At 39.6% G+C, this 18467-nt stretch overlaps 1 protein-coding gene across 3 annotated transcripts in view; it reads left to right on the top strand.

Moving 5' to 3' along the window:
- syt1a (synaptotagmin Ia) overlaps window positions 1-14945 on the top strand; it is a 165049-nt gene extending 150104 nt beyond the window's left edge. For all 3 annotated transcript variants that reach the window (XM_047162342.2, XM_053688490.1, XM_017493772.3), the window contains 2 exons: window positions 5991-6124; window positions 8412-14945. In XM_047162342.2, coding sequence (XP_047018298.1) covers window positions 5991-6124; window positions 8412-8618 — 341 coding nt within the window. In that variant the 3' untranslated portion in view covers window positions 8619-14945. The remainder of the gene's footprint in view (window positions 1-5990; window positions 6125-8411) is intronic.
- Window positions 14946-18467: the final 3522 nt, after the last annotated feature.

Below are 18467 nucleotides of genomic sequence, written 5' to 3'. Positions count from 1 at the left end.
CCCTAAACGTTGGGATTGCATAAGTATTCACCCCCTTCAGTTAGTTCCGGTGCGACCGGTTGCCGGTTATCAGAAGACATAATTGGTTGAATGGAGTTGCATTGTGTGTGATTAAGGTGTCACATGATCCTGGATGTTCCTGGAAGAACCCAGTGTGTGTGAGAGCATACATCTAAACACACAGTATCAAGAAGACCAAGACAAAGAGCGATCAAAACAAGTCCTGGAACACTATCAATCAATCAGAGTTTGGTTATTTGAAACGAAAATAAAATGTACGGGTTAGTCAGAGAAGCAACCAGTAGGACAAGAGTAACTCTCAACGTGATGCTAGCACCACCATGCTTCACAGTGGGGCTGGTGTTCTCATGGAGATGAGCAGCGTTGGGTTTACATTAAAATATAACCATTTGTGCCAAAACCAGAACGTTTCATTTTGGTCTCGCTGTCATGGTTTCTTCTCTGACTAATCCCCTCTTTACCCGCTCACTACACATATTCCTGACATGGAAAAACTTTTGAAGTAAGTTTTCTGTAAGGGAAAGCCGCTAGTTCTGGGCCTCTTGTCAGGTCTGATAAGCTAATCTGCTAGCGCTGTGGAGAAATATACTGTACAGCAGCATGAGGTTTTAAAGGATTTGGATTTTAATGCATCTCTCAGAGTTCACTGATTATATGGAATTTCTTTTTTTTTTTTATCTGCTGATAAGCTAGCACTGATGTGTTGCTAGCACGTCGTATCAGAGCGCTAGCTGAAGTGCTTTCAAGCGTTCACGCTAATTCAAATCTCTCAGCACCGAAAATGTCAAAATGGAAAAATCCTTTCTGCCTGTCCTTATTTTTTCCCTTTATCCCAGATGACTGAGCACGAATTTAACGAGCACGGTCCATCTTCAAAGCCCAGAGATTGCACTGGAAAGCTTTTTCCCTCCATTTTGTGTGTGTGTGTGTGTGTTTTTTTCTATTTCGGTTTCAAAGCCTCCATGAAAATGGCATCTCTAATGCTGGTTGTACGGTCTGCATGATGTGTAATTGTGGATGTGGGAGTGGTTTTCTTCTCCCAAAGGGAACGGCATCAAAGCGCACGGTTAGAACAATAGTCCTGTGGTGATCATGCCAATAATTAGTGACTATCTTCACCGTAGCTTGGCGCAGAGAGATAATAACTCATCATCGGCCTGTAATTCATTTCATTTCTTCACTCAGAGCGTGTTTACGGTGAGTAATCGCTCACCAAGTCGACTGGAACGCAAGACCCACTCTCTTTCAATTACAATACACGTAATTACTCATAAATCATAAATAAGGCCTGTGTGCTAGTTTTATTTTATTTTAAAACTCATCTCCAACAGGAGAAACTGTTAGTCACACAATCCTCGTCATATTTTCATAGCCATATATATATATATATATGTGTATATATGAGTCAGTGGGCTTCACTTTTCCCAATCTGGCTGAGTGTAACATTTATTTATTTCTTCTGTTTCCAACATTGCTTATTACGCCATGCTGGGAATATGTGCCATGCCGAGACGAAGCTTTCAGCTTGAGAACGCAGAACAGAGATGAAATTTGTAGCAATGTAACAAATATTTACAGGGTTGCCTGCCATGCTGAAAAAACTTCTAAACACTTCCACCAGTACGGCTCACGCAGTGGAAAAACAACCTTTTCACCGTGGTCTTGACCAATTTACTGACACAATAGCTAGGTTTTGAGGCATGAGTGAAGTGTTAATAGATTTTGCAGACATGCAGTAGAGTTATGATGTCGTATAAAACAGGTTTAGAGAATGTTAAGACTGTTTAAAAAAGCTCGAGAAAGGTTGAGAAAATGTGTGAAAGCACACTGTGTGGTTGTGGAATAAATACAACAGCGTAATCACTGACAAATCGGTGTGGTAGAGAGGAAGCGTTATCGTGGCCTAAAACACGTCTGAGACAGCCCTGGGATTTGGGACCTCTGTGTTTCTGCAGTCACACTTCTCATAGACGGTCCTCTGGCTGCATGTTGCTAGGCAACTGCTCACAAACTTTCTCTGGCTGGCTGTCTGTCTCTCTGTGTCCCTCTGACCCTTGTAGCAGTGTCAGATTTTTTCCAACAGGAGGCGCCATGTGTCTGTTATGTGTTACCATCTAAAGAGCAGATAGATAGACAGACAGATACACAGACAGAGATAGAGAGATAGATAGATAGACAGACAGAGAGACAGACAGACAGATAGATAGATAGATAGATAGATAGATAGATAGATAGATAGATAGATACACAGACAGAGATAGATAGATAGATAGATGGATAGATAGACAGACAGAGAGGCAGACAGACAGATAGATTGATAGATAGATAGATAGACTGAAACATTAACAGACAGTGTCACAGACAGACAGACTCAGTCAGTTTCAGTATTAGATGAGATGAGATTAGATTAGATTATAACATTGTCACTGCATTGCATTTTGTCCTACATTATATATATATATATATATATATATATATATATATATATATATATATATATATATATATATATATATATATATAATATTTCTCTGATGATGTGGAAGATAAAGGAAATATCACACAGGGACTGTAAATGCCAGAGATATTATTTTTATCATTATTTATCTGCTCAGCTGCAGGTACGGAAATGAAGCAGTAGCAGCGGGAAAGACAGAAAGAAAGAGCGATGGTGAAAGTGTCTCTCAGAATGACATTTAGACAAAAAGAAGCATGTATTCCATTTTCAGTACCATGCAGCAGGTGGATAAAGACCTCTGTTAGGAAGCGGTCTAGAATGGGACAGGGCGAGGCTAGGAGTCAGTCAGGTGGGGTTAGGACTCGTTATTTGGTTTTAAGTCAGCTCTAAGAAGGGTCCTTTTAGGAACTGTAATGTGTTAGCTAGGTGTCAGAGTGATTAGCAGGGATCAGGCAGGGACTAGGGTAGGGTGGGTAGGGTCTAAAGGGGGTTAGATGGAGATTAGGAAGGGCTAAGTGGGTTTAGGGGCAGTCAAGTTTGCTCAGATTGGTTTAAGTAAGATCAGGGAGGGGTCGGGTGTTGAGTAAGAGAAGAGAAGTGGGATTAAAAGGGGTCAATGTGGTTTAAGTGGGTTTAAGTCAGATCTAAGAGGAGTCGTTATGGTCTGAGAGAGGTCACTTCATCAAGTCACCACCTTGGAGCCCTTGGAGGGGTCAGGTGTGCTCTGGGTGGCTTAAGTGTGGTCTACCAAGGTTTGAAGAACTAGAATGGGTCTAACGTATTCCGGCAGGTTTAAGAGAGATCTACCAGAGTGGTTGGGTGGGTCCAAAAGAGGGTTTTTTTTTTTTAATAAATTAAAAAATGGGAGCAAAAAGGTGGAATTAGGAAGGTCACATGAGCCTAAGAGGGGTTGGATTTCAGCTTAGCTATTTCGAGAGGGAAAGGAGTTCATCATCTTTCAACCCATCTTCTCTAAGCCAACCTTAAGCCAGTAAAAAAGCAAGGAACCACAGAGTTGTGTGTAAAGATTAAAAGAAGACCACACCTCTAGATAAAAAGAGTTGGTATGATGGAACGTTACAGTGCTTTGTATGTGGTAAAGAGTTATAGAAGTCTAGACACGATGTGATGAAGGCATGAACCGGAACTTCTCCATTAGGAAATCTGAGAGATAAGCAAATTCAGGTAATATTATATAGGTGGAAGAATGCTGCTTTAGTTATAAAGTTATAAAAATGTCTGGAAGGAGATTAATCAGTCAGAATTAATTCATCATCAGCGTCAGGGGAGTCTAATCTTATCGGGAAAGGGCCGGTGTGGGTGCAGGTTTTCATTCCAACAGAGCAGGAGCCACACCTGAGTCCGCCTGTTTAATCAGCTGATCTTGGCATTCAATAGACTCGGGTGTGGCTTCTGCCTGGTTGGACTGAAAACCTGCACCCACACCGGCCCCGTCCGGATAAGACTGGACGCCCCTGGTTTAAGGCAAGATATACATCACTGATCATAAATAGGTTGCCTTTGGTCCTAACAAAATGATGTTTTTTTTATCAGAATTTAACTTGAGGAAACGATGTGATGGAGGCAGTTGTCATGACAGCAGGGAAAGAGAAATAAGGTGGCGTACTAAGATAGATATGAGTGTCGTCAACCTGGAAATGAAACTGTCGAACAACTGGCGAGTGATAGAGCTCAGAGGGAGCGTGTAGATGACAAACAGAAGGCGGCCTAAGACAGAGCCTTGTGGAACACCTTGGGAGATTTTTATTTACCAACGGAAAAACAAAGGTCTAATCCAGGCAGAAGCGATATTGCAAAGTACAGACAGGAAGGAAGGTAAGATGCTGTGGTAAAGAGGCACTGAGATCAAGAAGTTATTTACTAATAGAACTAGAATCACCAGCAGTAGGAAGAAGTGCCATGATGAGAGCAAATCCCTGACTGGAAAAGCCTTCAGAGGCTATTAATTGGATACATGTACCTGTAAAAAGAGACCAATACCTTTTCTAAAGCCTTTGAAAGAAAGGCGAGCTTGGATTGATTTGGAGTTATTTTTTAAAAAATTAAATAATCACTTGGTGAGTGTGTGTTCCATTTCCTGCATACTTGTTTGGCTGGCTTGCAGTCTTTGGATGATACAATCTTATTGCTAAAATGTAAAACGTGCAGAACATTTTGATGGAAATGATGGAAATGACGGTGTGTTTACGTGGTGAGGTAAGCATACACGATTTGTATTTGCTAAAATGCCCGAGGCTAAACAGGACAGTGCATATAACTTTTTTTTTTCTGGCTGAAACTTTCTTTTCACTAACCTTCCACATCAATGCTTTTAATGGGATTTTTGCCTTAAAGCACTTTGGTGAACTAAATGCCTTCCATCTTTGTTGTCTCCCAATGGCTTTGGTGTAAGTGCAAAATTTCTTCAAAGATACAGGATGTCTGTGAACTCGCGCAAATCTCCAGTTGCCCCAGACGACCACCGACAGATTGATTTCCGGATTTGTCTGGGTTTTTCAGGTCTTTTTTTTAAATGTCTCAGCAGTACGTTGAGGCAGTTGGACATTGAAAGAATCTGAGATAATGGTCAGGTCACTGTGTAGGTTTAACTGAGAATGTAGATACACTACGGCACAGCTAGGACTGTTGAAGAATTTGGAGTATTTTGGCATCAATCAAATTGATCAGGAAGTAAATCTAATGGGTTCCACTACAAATACCATTACAAACCATCAGTTGTTAACCATTACGCAGTAGGACATATTAAGAATGTAGGTCCTTAATGGTATCCACCAAGGTCAAGTAAGGTCTGGGTTTAGGAGCCATCAGGTAGGATCTGGACACGGTTATGTGGAATAAACCAGGCAAAGGCAGTCTTGTACAAGAGCAAACGTAAGAAGGAAGGATGCTGTGTCTAGGAAGAAATAAAGTGGAATCCAGGAAGCAGCCAGTAGGATCCGCAAGACGTTAAATGGTATTTATTTGGGCTCCAACTGGATTCACATGGCGTCGGTTGGGGTCTAGTAAAAGGTCAGGTATGATCTGAGAGGAGTTCATTTGGGTTTATGAAGGTTCAAGTGGGTCTAAATGGTGTGAGGTAAGGTCTGGGATGCGGTAAGGTGGGCTCTAGGAAGCATCATGCAGGATCTGGTAGGGGTAAGTAGCATTTATAATGGCTCAAATGAGGTTCAAGTGGAATCATGTGGGGTCTAGTACAGAACAGGAACTGTCTGGGAGAAGTTTATTGGTAAGGTTTAGGAAGGAATCAAGTGGGAACTTAGAAGCATCGAGTACAATCTGGGAGGAGTTTAGTGGGGACTATGAGGGAATAGTGTAGGATATATCAAGTAAGGTCTGTGAAGGGTCCTGGTGGGCGTGGTCATGTAGGGTCTGGAATGTATTAGGGTCAGGATTGAGGAATAAATGGATTTCATAAGGTAGAGATATTGACAGAGAGATTTATCTTTAAGGTGCCATGATTTAACTTTGCCATTTTTGTGTCTTCTTGCAGACCCGTACGTGAAGATCCATCTGATGCAGAACGGTAAACGTCTGAAGAAGAAAAAGACGACAATCAAAAAGAACACCCTGAACCCCTACTACAATGAGTCCTTCAGTTTCGAAGTGCCATTTGAACAAATCCAGGTAACAACGATGCACCAGGGCCACGTTTGACACTTTAAATATACTCAAATTGGCCCTAAATAGGGTTTACGGAGCTGATAGTCATTTTAAAATCCATGCTCGGTGGCGGCATTGCAAATAAGCGCAAAGTGCTCCAAATTGATTCTGCATTTCACGGTTCAGAGGATTTGCTGTGTGTGTTCTGCTTTCAATTCAGCACTAAGGCTGCTAATCAGAATGTCCCACTCTCAACTCATTAAATATAAAGTCGACTCTCTTCCAAAAGGGTAGATAACTTTACGGTGCCTCTTCGGTATTTGATTACATGGAAAATCGGCTTGGTTTTACAGCACGGGCGTAAAAATGGATTTCCGGGAACGCTGTAGCTCTGTGTTGTGCCTGACTTAATACACCCGATAGGTTACGTATCCCGGATTTAACCTGATTCTAATGAGAGACCCGATTTAAGACTTTCCCAAGAAACCAGCCATGCAGCTACGTAGTTCCGGAATAATCCAGCAAAAAAACATTCCCCAAATAATCACCTGCTTTGTTATTACGATTCCCAGTGCCCTGGAGTTTTAGCTCAATGATTAGTTTTATCTTTTATGCTGCATATCTGATCCACTCTGTCAAAATATCTTAGAAAGAGGTGTTTTTTTATTTATTTAAATCCATTCATATGTCAAACCACTTCTGGCGGTCCGAGGAAGCTTCTTAGCCAGATGTTTTGCTGGTGAAAACATCCGTCTCTCCGAGCCATGACCTCAGTACACTGCTAATTATCAGTGTGCTGACTGTACCACTTTGAGGAAGACTCTGATTCAATCAAAATGCACCAGAGCTTAATGGTGGCCTCGTTATCCTTCTTTCGTTATCTAGATCTCGTTTGATCTATAATCCATATTGACTATCACTTAACTACGAGTGAGCGCCGGTCTCTGATCTCCGACCTTCACAGCTGTAAATTCAATCAATACAGAAAACGATTAGCAAGGGGCTGTTTTTCTTTCTTTAGAAAACCTGAGATTGGTCGGTGAGGAATTTAAAAAATAATCATTTTAACAATAACGGGCCTTTAAAATATCAGCCATAATCTTTGCTAACTCTGAGTTTACAAGTTTAAAGAAGAAAATGACGAACATCTAGCACGCTGTAGATCTACTTCCACATCGTAGTGCTTCAAAATAAAGTGCTAAAGTTCCACTGTTTGAATTAAATTATCCAAAAAAATTAACTTTTCCATGATACTCAAAATTTTTGAGATGCACCTATATGTATAACTAAATGTGTGTGTGTGTGTGTGTGTGTGTGTGTGTGTGTGTGTGTGTGTGTGTGTGGACCTGGGAACTATATGTAAGTTCTGAAGCCCGAAATATCTTTCTCAACTAGAAGTAAAGCTGCAGCATTTGCATTTAATTTAACTTTAAATAAACAAAACAGAGAATTATTAAATACGATCGCTCACTTTACGAAGGATTATACGTTCGTGATGGAAACGAGTCTCCGTGAGGCCGAAGTCAGCACGCTTTAACGCAGGCCTCGTCGTCGTCTCGTTACTGATCTCTCTATTCACGCTGCATCGTTCTCCCTCTGCTGCTCTGCTGGACCAATTCCCTTTCATTCGTTAGCATAACAACTTGTAATTAAACAATCATTTATACCGCTTACAAACTGAAGTCACTAGGCTTATGTGTGCTTCAATACAGCACATAACCGACGACTTAATCAAAGCCTTGTGTTCCCTGTGTGAGGAATTCAGACTTATCTAGCTAATTAAGATATTTCCTTTAAACTGGATTTATGCTAAACGATTTTTGGCCCAAAAGAAATATTGCGCGTTGTAAAAGAATTCTTTGGTCGTGATTGAGATGGGCGGTCTTAGACCTGCAGGGGCAGTGGTGTGTCAGTGGTTAAAGGCTCTGGGTTACTGATCAGAAGGTCAGGAGGTCACCGCCAAGCTGCCACTGCTGGGCCCTTGAGCGAGGCGCTTAACCCTCAACTGCTCAGACGTATAAATGAGATAAATGCAAGTCGCTCAGGATAAGGGCGTCGACCAGACGCCGTAAATGTAAATGTAAATATGATGTTATTTAGTGTCACCGTGACCAAAGATGGCTGATGACATAGTTCTGAGATCGAGCGTGATTAGAATCTCAGAATGCGGGAGTCCCAGAGCACACGTCATTTTTCACGTCTAAATAAATCTAGTCACTCATCTGCAGAATTAACCGTTGTGTTCTTGTGTTTTTTTCTGTCTGTCTCTCTCTCTCCCTCTCTCTCTCCCTCTCTCTCTCTCTCTTTACAGAAAGTTCAAATCGTTATAACTGTTCTGGACTATGACAAGATCGGCAAAAACGATGCTATCGGTAAAGTTTTCATAGGGCTGAACAGCTCAGGCACCGAGCTTCGCCATTGGTCGGATATGTTGGCCAACCCACGGAGACCCATCGCCCAGTGGCACGTGCTCAAGCCGGAGGAAGAAGTGGATGCCCAGCTGTCCGTCAAAAAATAAAGCTCTGCCCCCCTTTAGCCATTAACCCCACCCCTTTTAGTGGTCCTAACCCAGTGCGTGTACATACCTCAGTGATGTATGGATCCTTACACCCTCTAAAATCTTCTTCTTCTTCTTCTTCTTCTTCTTGTCTGGCAATGAAACGCCTCCTTTTATAATAGTTGTCGGTATTTTGACCGCCCACTTGCCCCAATACACACACACACACACACACACACACACACACACACCCCTCAAGTTGTGTTTAACATTCCTTCCTGTCTTCGCCTGCTGTTTTGACCATCCTCCATGACCTTTAACCCCCTTAAACCCTTCTTTTAAGCAATATGATCAGTGTAGATAGCGCATGAATGGAAAAAAACCGTGTACCACAGGTGTATATATCCGTATGCAGACAAAAAAATACGATTTCTAGTTTGTGTTTGTATGTTGTTACCTGTTTCCTAATCTGTGTATATCTTGATGTTTTTACTAAGATATTCTATTTTAAATTATGTAAATGCAGATATAGCAGAGCCAATATTATATATAATAACAGCAGGATTTACGATATCTATCTTATTGCATTCCAGTTAAACATATACATATATATTATATATCATATATATGTATATTTGAAAGAATTTCAACCTGCGAGACGAGAGTTCAGGGGTATTTAAAAACAAAATGGTCAAACAAAAAAAACCTTTGGCTTAAAGAATTGTTCAAAATAAAAACAGAGTACACGGAGAAACCCGTATAAAATGGAATACTGTAATATATATGTATAACATCTTCAGTATATTACATTTTAGCATGGAAATATAGGCCATTAACTGATATGGTTCAGTCGGTAAAATATGCAGGAAGTTCTACAAGCACATGAGTTCTTAAATTGATTTGAATTTTTTCTTTTTTGCATTTTTTGCTTAATCATTATTTTAGCAGCTCCTTGATCTCCCCCAGATCCTCAATCTGAACCTTATATTTTGTCCTAAAGCCCCCAAGCATGACGAATTCACTAACCGTAGCCATTCGATCCTCAACGCTTACCTTACGTTAATTCGTTAAACTTCGTCACCAGACGTATTTCGTTGGATTTGTTCAAGACTCTAGCTCTGAAATTAATATTTTTGGTAATTGCATGTTTTGTTTTGTTTTTTATTCTACTTTATTCTACACCGTCAGGCCTTTAGCCGTAAAGGGGGAAAAAAAAGAGAAAAAAATCAAAAGTTCTGCGTTTTTTAACAAACTGATGCTGATTTCTCCAGAAAAGTCGGTGTGTAATAATAAAACACCGACTCTAAGAGACAAGCTTTTAAACACTGCCATTATTTTCAGGGAGGTGAGAAACGTACGTGACTTTCTCCTCATGCACACGCTCCACTTAGTGGCTGTAGCTTTTGGTTCTTTGGGAACAAGTAACCATTTCGTTGGCCTTGAAGGTGCAAAATCGAATTTTCTGTTTACTTTACGTTGCCTCTTTACGCAGTGACAATAGCCTTAGCCATGCTTTTACTGCCAATCTCCTTCACACGATGGCTACTGTTTGCACTGTAGTTCGGAACAACGACGACAAAAATCGACATTTTGGACGAGTTTGTTTTTTTTTTTTCTCTCTCTCTTTTTTTTTTGGATAAGATCGGAGAAAGTTCTTAGTTCAGAGGAACTTGATTCAGTATTCAGTCGAAAACGTTTAAATGAATAGAAATGTTCAGTGGATTGTTTCGAAATGAAAATATCTTCAAAGAAATAAATAAATAAATAAATAAATAACCATAAAAGTTAATGGTCTGCGGAGGTGACGCTTTCAGCCGGTAACGTCCTTTAATAAAACTAGAACACGATTTCACACAAATTCCTAAAATATTGAACCGGCCAAAAAGAAAAAAAAAAAAAAAAAAGGTTAAATAAACAAAATAAAGAGGGATTTTTATGAACTCGGATATCGGGTGGTCGTGACAGGACGTGTAAATTCTGTACATATTCAAGTTTGCCATCAAGAAATCTGTAAACGCTTCGTCCCTTCGTTCCTCTCGACAGAAATTCAACTCAAGCTTTGAATTATGTTCAGGATAAACGGGTCGAGGTACAGTCCGTTAATTAGAGACACATTCTCAGGCCATGTTTTTCTCTTTTAGGTATCTTTCAAAAAAAATAATAAACGAATAAAATTAACCGTAAAAGTTAATGGTCTGCAGATATTAGTCCATAAAGTCCTCTATCACGGGTTTAACGTAGCAGTACGCTCTCATGATCGCACGCTTGTAAGAATTCGTAACAAAACTGCTTGATAACAATCCGTAATAAAGTTCCACAGGTCTGATTATGAAATATCGGAGGAAAAGTCCAAGTGTGACAATGTGGACTCTTTTTTTTTTTTTTTTTTTTTACAACCATCGGCGATTAAAAATGAGTCTGGTGTGGAACGTGGCTGTTGCACCGTTCCAGTTTCAGAAGAATTCTGAGATTTTTAAGATTTTCTTCACGGTGCGTGTACGGAATTCTTAACGATCCGACGGAATCGTGCCGCGTAAGGCGCCGACTCGTATGTGAAATTGGAAAGGTTTAACAGAACGATTATTTACTTTCCTCCTTCAATTTATCCACACAGTTATTTTGCTAGGAGTTTTTTTTCAAGTTCAACGTGACGACCACAACAAGCCCTAAATGACTTCCGATTTTTGACGTAATATTGAAGCGCATTTCCGCGTGATTAAACACTGGGATGTCGGCTGAAGTTAGCGGTAGTCAATTTCGTTTATAAATTCCCTTTCTTTTTTTTTTTTTTTCTTTTCAGAGGTTTGTGCGGGAAAACAAAGACGTGCTTTAGTACGGGTTTACCACATGACCACACGATCGCGCGTTCCTACAACGCTCGCGGCATCTCTTATAAACCCGGATTTGTTCGAATTCTTACGAATTTCATTTTTTCGTGAGATCGTATGCCATGAGAGGACAAACCAACAAGCATCGGTCCATTAAAACCATTAAAACCTCTTGTCATGGAGGAACCTCTTATGTATCCTAGACGCTAGCTTCAGGAGGAGTTTTTCAATGTTTTCAATGTTATCGTGTAGGTGATTTTAAAAAAAATTATAATAAAAAGATAGCAAACGAACGCTCTTCGTCATACCATAGACGTCTCTGAGGACTGCTTCGTGTATCACTGTGACTGCCGTCCGTGTGTGTGTGTGTGTGTGTGTGTGTCGTAGAGATGTAGAGTTTTATCAATAACTATCTGTAGCGTAGTGTGTCGTGCCGCCATTTCTGTCCTCGCTAACATGCCGAGAAATACGGACGCGTACGCGTGCGCAGCGTCTTCGGGTTTCGATGGAGTTTTTTTTTTGAGCACTGTGCAATACTTCCGTGTTCATCCCCATAGTGTTACGTGGGTGAAGCTGCCCGAGAACGATGATAACGATTTAGAACATGAGAAGAATATCATTTACGATATTATAATCACGGTGTCAGTAGGACGCAGCACATGTAGAGTGCGTGTATATATTCTAGCTGAGCTCAACTTCAAAACGTGTTAAGGCTTCCTCCCTTTTTTTCTCTTTTTGTTTCTTTCTCTTTTTTACTTTCTTTTTTTCCAAACACACAGATCCAGCCATCTAAATATCACAGAATTACACTTATATCTAAAATATTAGAGTATAAATATATAAATATAAATAAATACATATATATATATATATATATATACAAACCCCTGTCCCCACCAAAAATCCAAAATGTGTGTATATATTTTTATATTTGCGTTCACAAACAGCGTAAAAACCTGAGAAATGTATCGTTAACTGTTTCAGTATCGATCGGTATGATTATTGATTTCGTTATCGTCGTTTGATGATTATTCTGGTTATCGTTCCTTTTTAGTGCCCTTTTATATTTAATATCAAACTCAGAATGTACAGTTCAGACTGTGTGAGGTTTGTATTATTTGGGACCAAGTATATAGTCGGCACTTTTATTTATTTATTCATTTGTTCGTTCGTTTGTTTGTTTCTTTTTTTGGATTCAATGTCGCAATAAATATTGATTCGATCTTCATCGAGTTACGACACGGCTTATTAAACACATATAATCACGATGTAATTATACGATGTAACCTCAATCCTTTATATTGTCGATATCTAAACATTTAGGGGGGGGGGAAGTAGGTTTATGTTTATAAAAACCAGGGTTAATTCTTCTTCTTCTTCTTCTTCTTCTTTTTTTGTTTTTTTAATCCGTTCGTTCGTTCGTTTCTGACGCAGCACGCTAATTTCTACACGATTAGACGAATTAGATGCAGTAACAGTAAGAGGCGGCATTGCTGTTTGCATTGTAAAGTAAAAAGAGATAAAAGCCATTTTTAGCCCTGCAAAGCAATGCTGACTTTTACTGCAGCCTACCAAAGCATGCAACACACACACACACACACACACACACACACACACACACACACGGTCTCTTTAAGAAAAACGCGTCAGAATTCTGACGAGCCGATTCACGGACTGGTTTGGTTGAGCGACGTGGAGCTACAGGTCCTCGGCATACCATCGTATTATTGAAGAAACACTCAGAAGACCTGCTTATGAAGGTCAGATCTGAGCAGATCTGTCGTGGGACACCGGACACCGGACACCGGAGTTCTACACATACAAATTCATACAAATATTTCAGTTATAAACAGTTCATTTAATTCAGCTGCTTCATCGTAACTAAAATCTCTCATTAACGTTATTAAAAATCTGAAGCGTTTCCCGTCTTACGCTTACAGGCGTACTGTAATACACTCGTACCCTAATACACTCGTACTGTAATACACTCATACCCTAATACACTCGTACCCTAATACACTCGTACCGTAATACACTCTTACCGTAATACACTCGTACCCTAATACACTCTTACCGTAATACACTCGTACCCTAATACACTCGTACCGTAATACACTCGTACCCTAATACACTCGTACCGTAACGGTCGACTAATCAACTCGTATGAAGCATCCCAATGATGAGGCGGACTTGTAGCTTCACGCCGTTAAAAGGTCATAAGGGATTTGTACGAGTCACGCGAGGACGCGTCGTCATCTCTCGCGGTCGTGAATGATCCGTAAGGATTCTTGAAGCTTCTCGTAGGAAACGTTTTAAAATATTGTCACGCTTTTCAATCCGGTGGAAATGTCACGTCAAGCACGGAAAAACCGCGTCATCGTTTCAACCTCCCGCAACGGCAAACTCTGACTGGGAAACGGCGTCGTGCCGTGTTTTCGCGAAGAATTGACAAAGCTTACAACGCTTTAAAAGGGTGTAAGTATCATTTGCAGCTTTTCCTAATTAAAAAAATATAAATGTTCACCACAATGACATCGCTCGAAAATAAAGCTTTAACCCTTTACTGCATGGTGTTGCCGTATGGCAACGATGAAGTCATCCCCCATTTTTCCCGTGTAACTGGGAAAAGGGGCTTTTAACTTTGATGTAACGAAAAGATGTCGTCATGTCGGATGACCAGGAAGTGCTGTTTGCGCTTCCTTTCCTGCAGTCACATGGCACGGTGAAGGGCATCGTAGGAGCGTTCTCAACATTTGGTAAATTTTTCAACATTCAGGCGAAACTACTTAAACGACAAACTGATAGTAAACACAATCGGAGAGAAGTTAACATTTCTTTTTTTGTCACTTATACTAGATTATATATTACGAATATTCTGTTAAATATTCAAATGTGATTGTTGCCATATGGCAACGACATGCGATAATGGAACTCTAATAGAACATTTCAATTTTGATTACTATCCAAGTAAGAACAGCTATTAGAACTTCAGATATTTTGCAATTACATTGTATTTTAAGTAATTATAATACCGTGTAAATAATTCATGCGGTAGAGGGTTAAAAAATTGAGTAAAAGAAAAAAAAAGGATTAGTAAAAAATTCTCAAAGAAATGACGAACGTTTACGAGTTCAGAGGCAGTGTTCTTTATTGTTTATTGAAACAGAACTCAACATTATTACTGCACTAATATTCTTAACAGCTTTAACGTTACGTTACGATCTCCAGACCAGGGATTTGGGAGAAATGAACAATGAACACTTTGAGTACGACAAAACGCGTTCGTGAAAAATGTTCTCAATTTGTCGGAGCTGTAGCCAGTGTGAAAAGCCACCGATTCTACAGATTCGAGAAACGGGGGCGGAGCTAGCGGTTAAAATGAAACGACTCGTCGGAATTCTTACAGCGTTCTTGTGAGATCGGTTTGACGAAAAACACAAACGTCGCTCACTTGTTTGCTCGGTGAGAAAAAGCCACACTCGGGAGGAGAATCTTGTATAGAAATTAGAATCTGATGCTGTAGAAAGATCCCAGTTGCCTTTGTGTATATCGACTGCCTGCTTTTGTGTGTGGAAAATTTCTGTGTAATCTTGTAGTGTTTTTTCCTCTTCTCTTTTTATTTCTCTCTCTCTCTCTCTCCTTCTCTCTCTCTCTCGCTCTCGCTCTCTCTTCCCTGCCATAAATCTGGGTTATACGGTTCTATTGCGTGTGTAAACCTTCATTTTTCGACGAGGTGTTTTACGATTGCGTTCGACTTTGTGTAGTGATTCACTCTGTGAAGTTTCTGACTGTTGTTATATAACTTCTTCATATACACAAAATGTTCAATAAAAATGTTTTATTTCCTGTTGATACAGAACACAGTTTGGAGTGGAGTGTGTTTATTTTAAAATCGAGAGTTTTCAATGGGATTTGAGGGGGGAAATGATGCATTTCATTATTCATTTCCATTCTGTTGTTTAAAAAGAAATTTAATAACAATATAAAGAAAATAATCAAATAATAATAAAAAAAAATTTTTTTAAATGCTTTTTTTTGTTTTATGTAAAAATTTAAAATGTTCGTGTTTTGGTGAATAAAGAACTGCATGTATATATCGACGTTTATTATATAATTATTTTATATTTTATTAAAAAACATAATAATAATTAAGGTTCTTTAAATAAAAGCAATGTATTTACGTGTTAAAGTCGTGTCAGGTTATACATCCATTGCAACAATTACTCATACAGTATATTATAATCACCGAGATGGTTTCTGACTTTTTTCCCCCAATTTTAAGCAAGTAATAAAATTAATCTGGGGAAATTTTATTTCCTTTTTGTGGAACAACATTTTTAAATAGAATTAAAATAACCATAATGGAGAATCGTTTAATTAAGAAGCATTCAATACAACTTACATTTTTTTAGCCAAATGTGCATTAAATTGAACAAATTGATATTTTCGCTCCTAAATGAATTCTTTACAATTAAATGACAAGTTCCGGACTTTACAATTAAAAATGATCACCTGATCTTTAAGTGTTAATCGTTTACTATGCCTAATGAACATCTCCGGTATTAACACCCAAGTGTTTTAACGCTTTTAGTAAATGTAACGAACAGCTTCAGTGATTCATAAAACTCCTGTAGATTTAAAACGAATTAAACATCAAAACTGATGAATAAATAAACACCAAAAACATTAGTGGCAGCTACAGCGCTGAAGGGAAAAACGAACATCTAGTATTACGTTAACAATAACAACGAATTAACATCTACACCTACAGGATTTTCAATATTTCTGCATAAAAATCATCTAAAACATCATCAGATTTTCACTCGAGTCCTAAAAATAGAAAAAATAAACATAAATATTACACTTGGTCATTTATTTATTGAGGAAAAAGATCCAGTATTACAGATCTGTGAGTGGCACAGTATGTGCACCTCTAGGATTAGCAGTTAACCTGAAGGTGAGATTAGAGTCCGGGGTTTTCAGGCAGTGGGATGATGATCAGGTGTGAGTGAGTGAGTGAGGGAGCGTCCTGGTTTATTGAAAGAACAGGGGTCTATCGGAGTCTGATCTTCACTACACGTGATTGTGGAAGTGTATCACGGTACAAACAAAGGAGATTTCTGAGGAGCTCAGAAAAAAAGAGTTGTTGAAGCTCATCAGGCTGGAAAAGGTTACAGAACCATCTCTAAAGAGTTTGGACTCCACCCATCCACAGCCAGACAGATTGTGTAGAAATGGAGGGAATTCAACACCACTGTTCCCTGCACAGGATCGGAGACCAACAAAGATCTCTCCAAGAGCAAGATGTGTAAAAGTCCACGAGGTCACAGAGGAACCCGGGGGAACTTCTAAGCAACTAAAGTCCTCTCTCACATTGGCTGATGTTAATGTTCATGAGTCCACCATCAGGAGAACACTGAACAACAGCGGTGTGCGTGGCAGGGCTGCAGGGAGAAAGCCTCCGCTCTCCAAAAAGAACATTACTGCCCTTCTGCAGTTTATTAAAATCATGTGAAGAAGCGAGAAGGCTAATGGAAATGTTCTGTGGATAGATGATGCTTTAAATGTTTGGAGAAAGGAAAACACTGCATTCCAGCAGAAGAACCGTATCAAATCTGTGAAACATGGTGGTGGTAGTGTCGGGGTTTGGGACTGTGTTGCTGCATCTGGACCAGGACGACTCGCCGTCACTGATGGAACAATGAACTGTGAAGTATACCAGCGAATACTAAAGGAAAATATCAGAACATCTGTTCATGATCTGAATCTGAAGAGAAAGTGGGTCATGCAGCGAGACAACGATCCTAAACACACGAGACGTTCTACCAGAGAACGCTTAAAGAAGAATAAAGATAATGTTTTGGAACGGCCGAGTCAAAGTCCTGACCTTAATCCAGTAGAAATGTTGTGGAAGATCCTGAAGCGAGCAGTTCACGTGAGGAAACACACCAACACCCCAGAGCTGAAGCTGTTCTGTACTGAGGAACGGGATGAAACTCCTCCGAGCCGACGTGCAGGACCGATCAACACTTACCCCAAACGCTTAGTCACACCAAGGGGGTCACACCAGATGCTGAAAGCAAAGGTTCACATACAGATCTGTAATATTGGATCATTATCCTCAATAAATAAATGAAGTATAATGTTTTTGTCTCGTTAGTTTAATCGGGTTCTCTTCATCTACTTTTAGGACTTGTGTGAAAATCTGATGATGTTTTGGATCATATTCATGTAGAAGTGTAGAAAATTCTAAAGGGTTCACAAACTTTCAAGCACCACTGTATGTTGAATGGACACATCAGGATGTTTATACATCACATGACCAGCGCAGGTGTTGATTCAGCACCTTAAGCTTTACACTAGTCTTCACTCGGTAAATAAAGATTGCATTACTGTATTCTAAAGTGAGTACTCGGCTCTCCTTTAAAGCTGAATTCAGATTTGAACTGTGACTCAAGAAAAACTCTCTAGCAAATATCCCTGGAAAGGTTCTAATGAGAAAAGACAACAAAGAGCATGGAAAGAGAGCGCTACAGATAAAAACATAAGACATGAAGATGGAGAGAAATGAACAGGATTATGGGTAAAAGTTATAAGAAAAATGACCTCCACTCTGTCCAGAAAGTCAACTCCTGTCTCTGAAATAAAGTCAGAATAAATAAAGAATAAAATAAAGATCAGAGAAGAAGAGAAACATTATTAGCAAAAAGAACAAAAGAAAAAAGAGGGAAAAATAAATGACCTCTAGGACCTGAAGTACCTCTCTGTCTCTAGTTCTATAAAAATGCTAATTCGGATGTGTGCATGTCCCCGAGCTCAGGGCAGATGGATGAAGCAATTACTGAAGCATCAAAGTGACAGCAGGGAATTTAACGACCTCTGTTCAGTGCTTTATTAATATACATATACGCTTTCCCTTCCCAGAATGCAGCACAGCTCTTCATATCTTCCCAGAATGCAACACGGCCCCTCGTTCCTTCCCAGAATTCCAACGCGGCCCTTCGTTCCACTCGTATTTATTATGTTTATCGAAGACAAAATA

Source organism: Ictalurus punctatus, chromosome 19 (assembly GCF_001660625.3).
Source record: "Ictalurus punctatus breed USDA103 chromosome 19, Coco_2.0, whole genome shotgun sequence".
In the NCBI taxonomy this organism is placed as follows: domain Eukaryota; kingdom Metazoa; phylum Chordata; class Actinopteri; order Siluriformes; family Ictaluridae; genus Ictalurus; species Ictalurus punctatus.
Note: the sequence above shows the minus strand (reverse complement) of the source record. Positions and strands in the feature narration are given on the sequence as shown.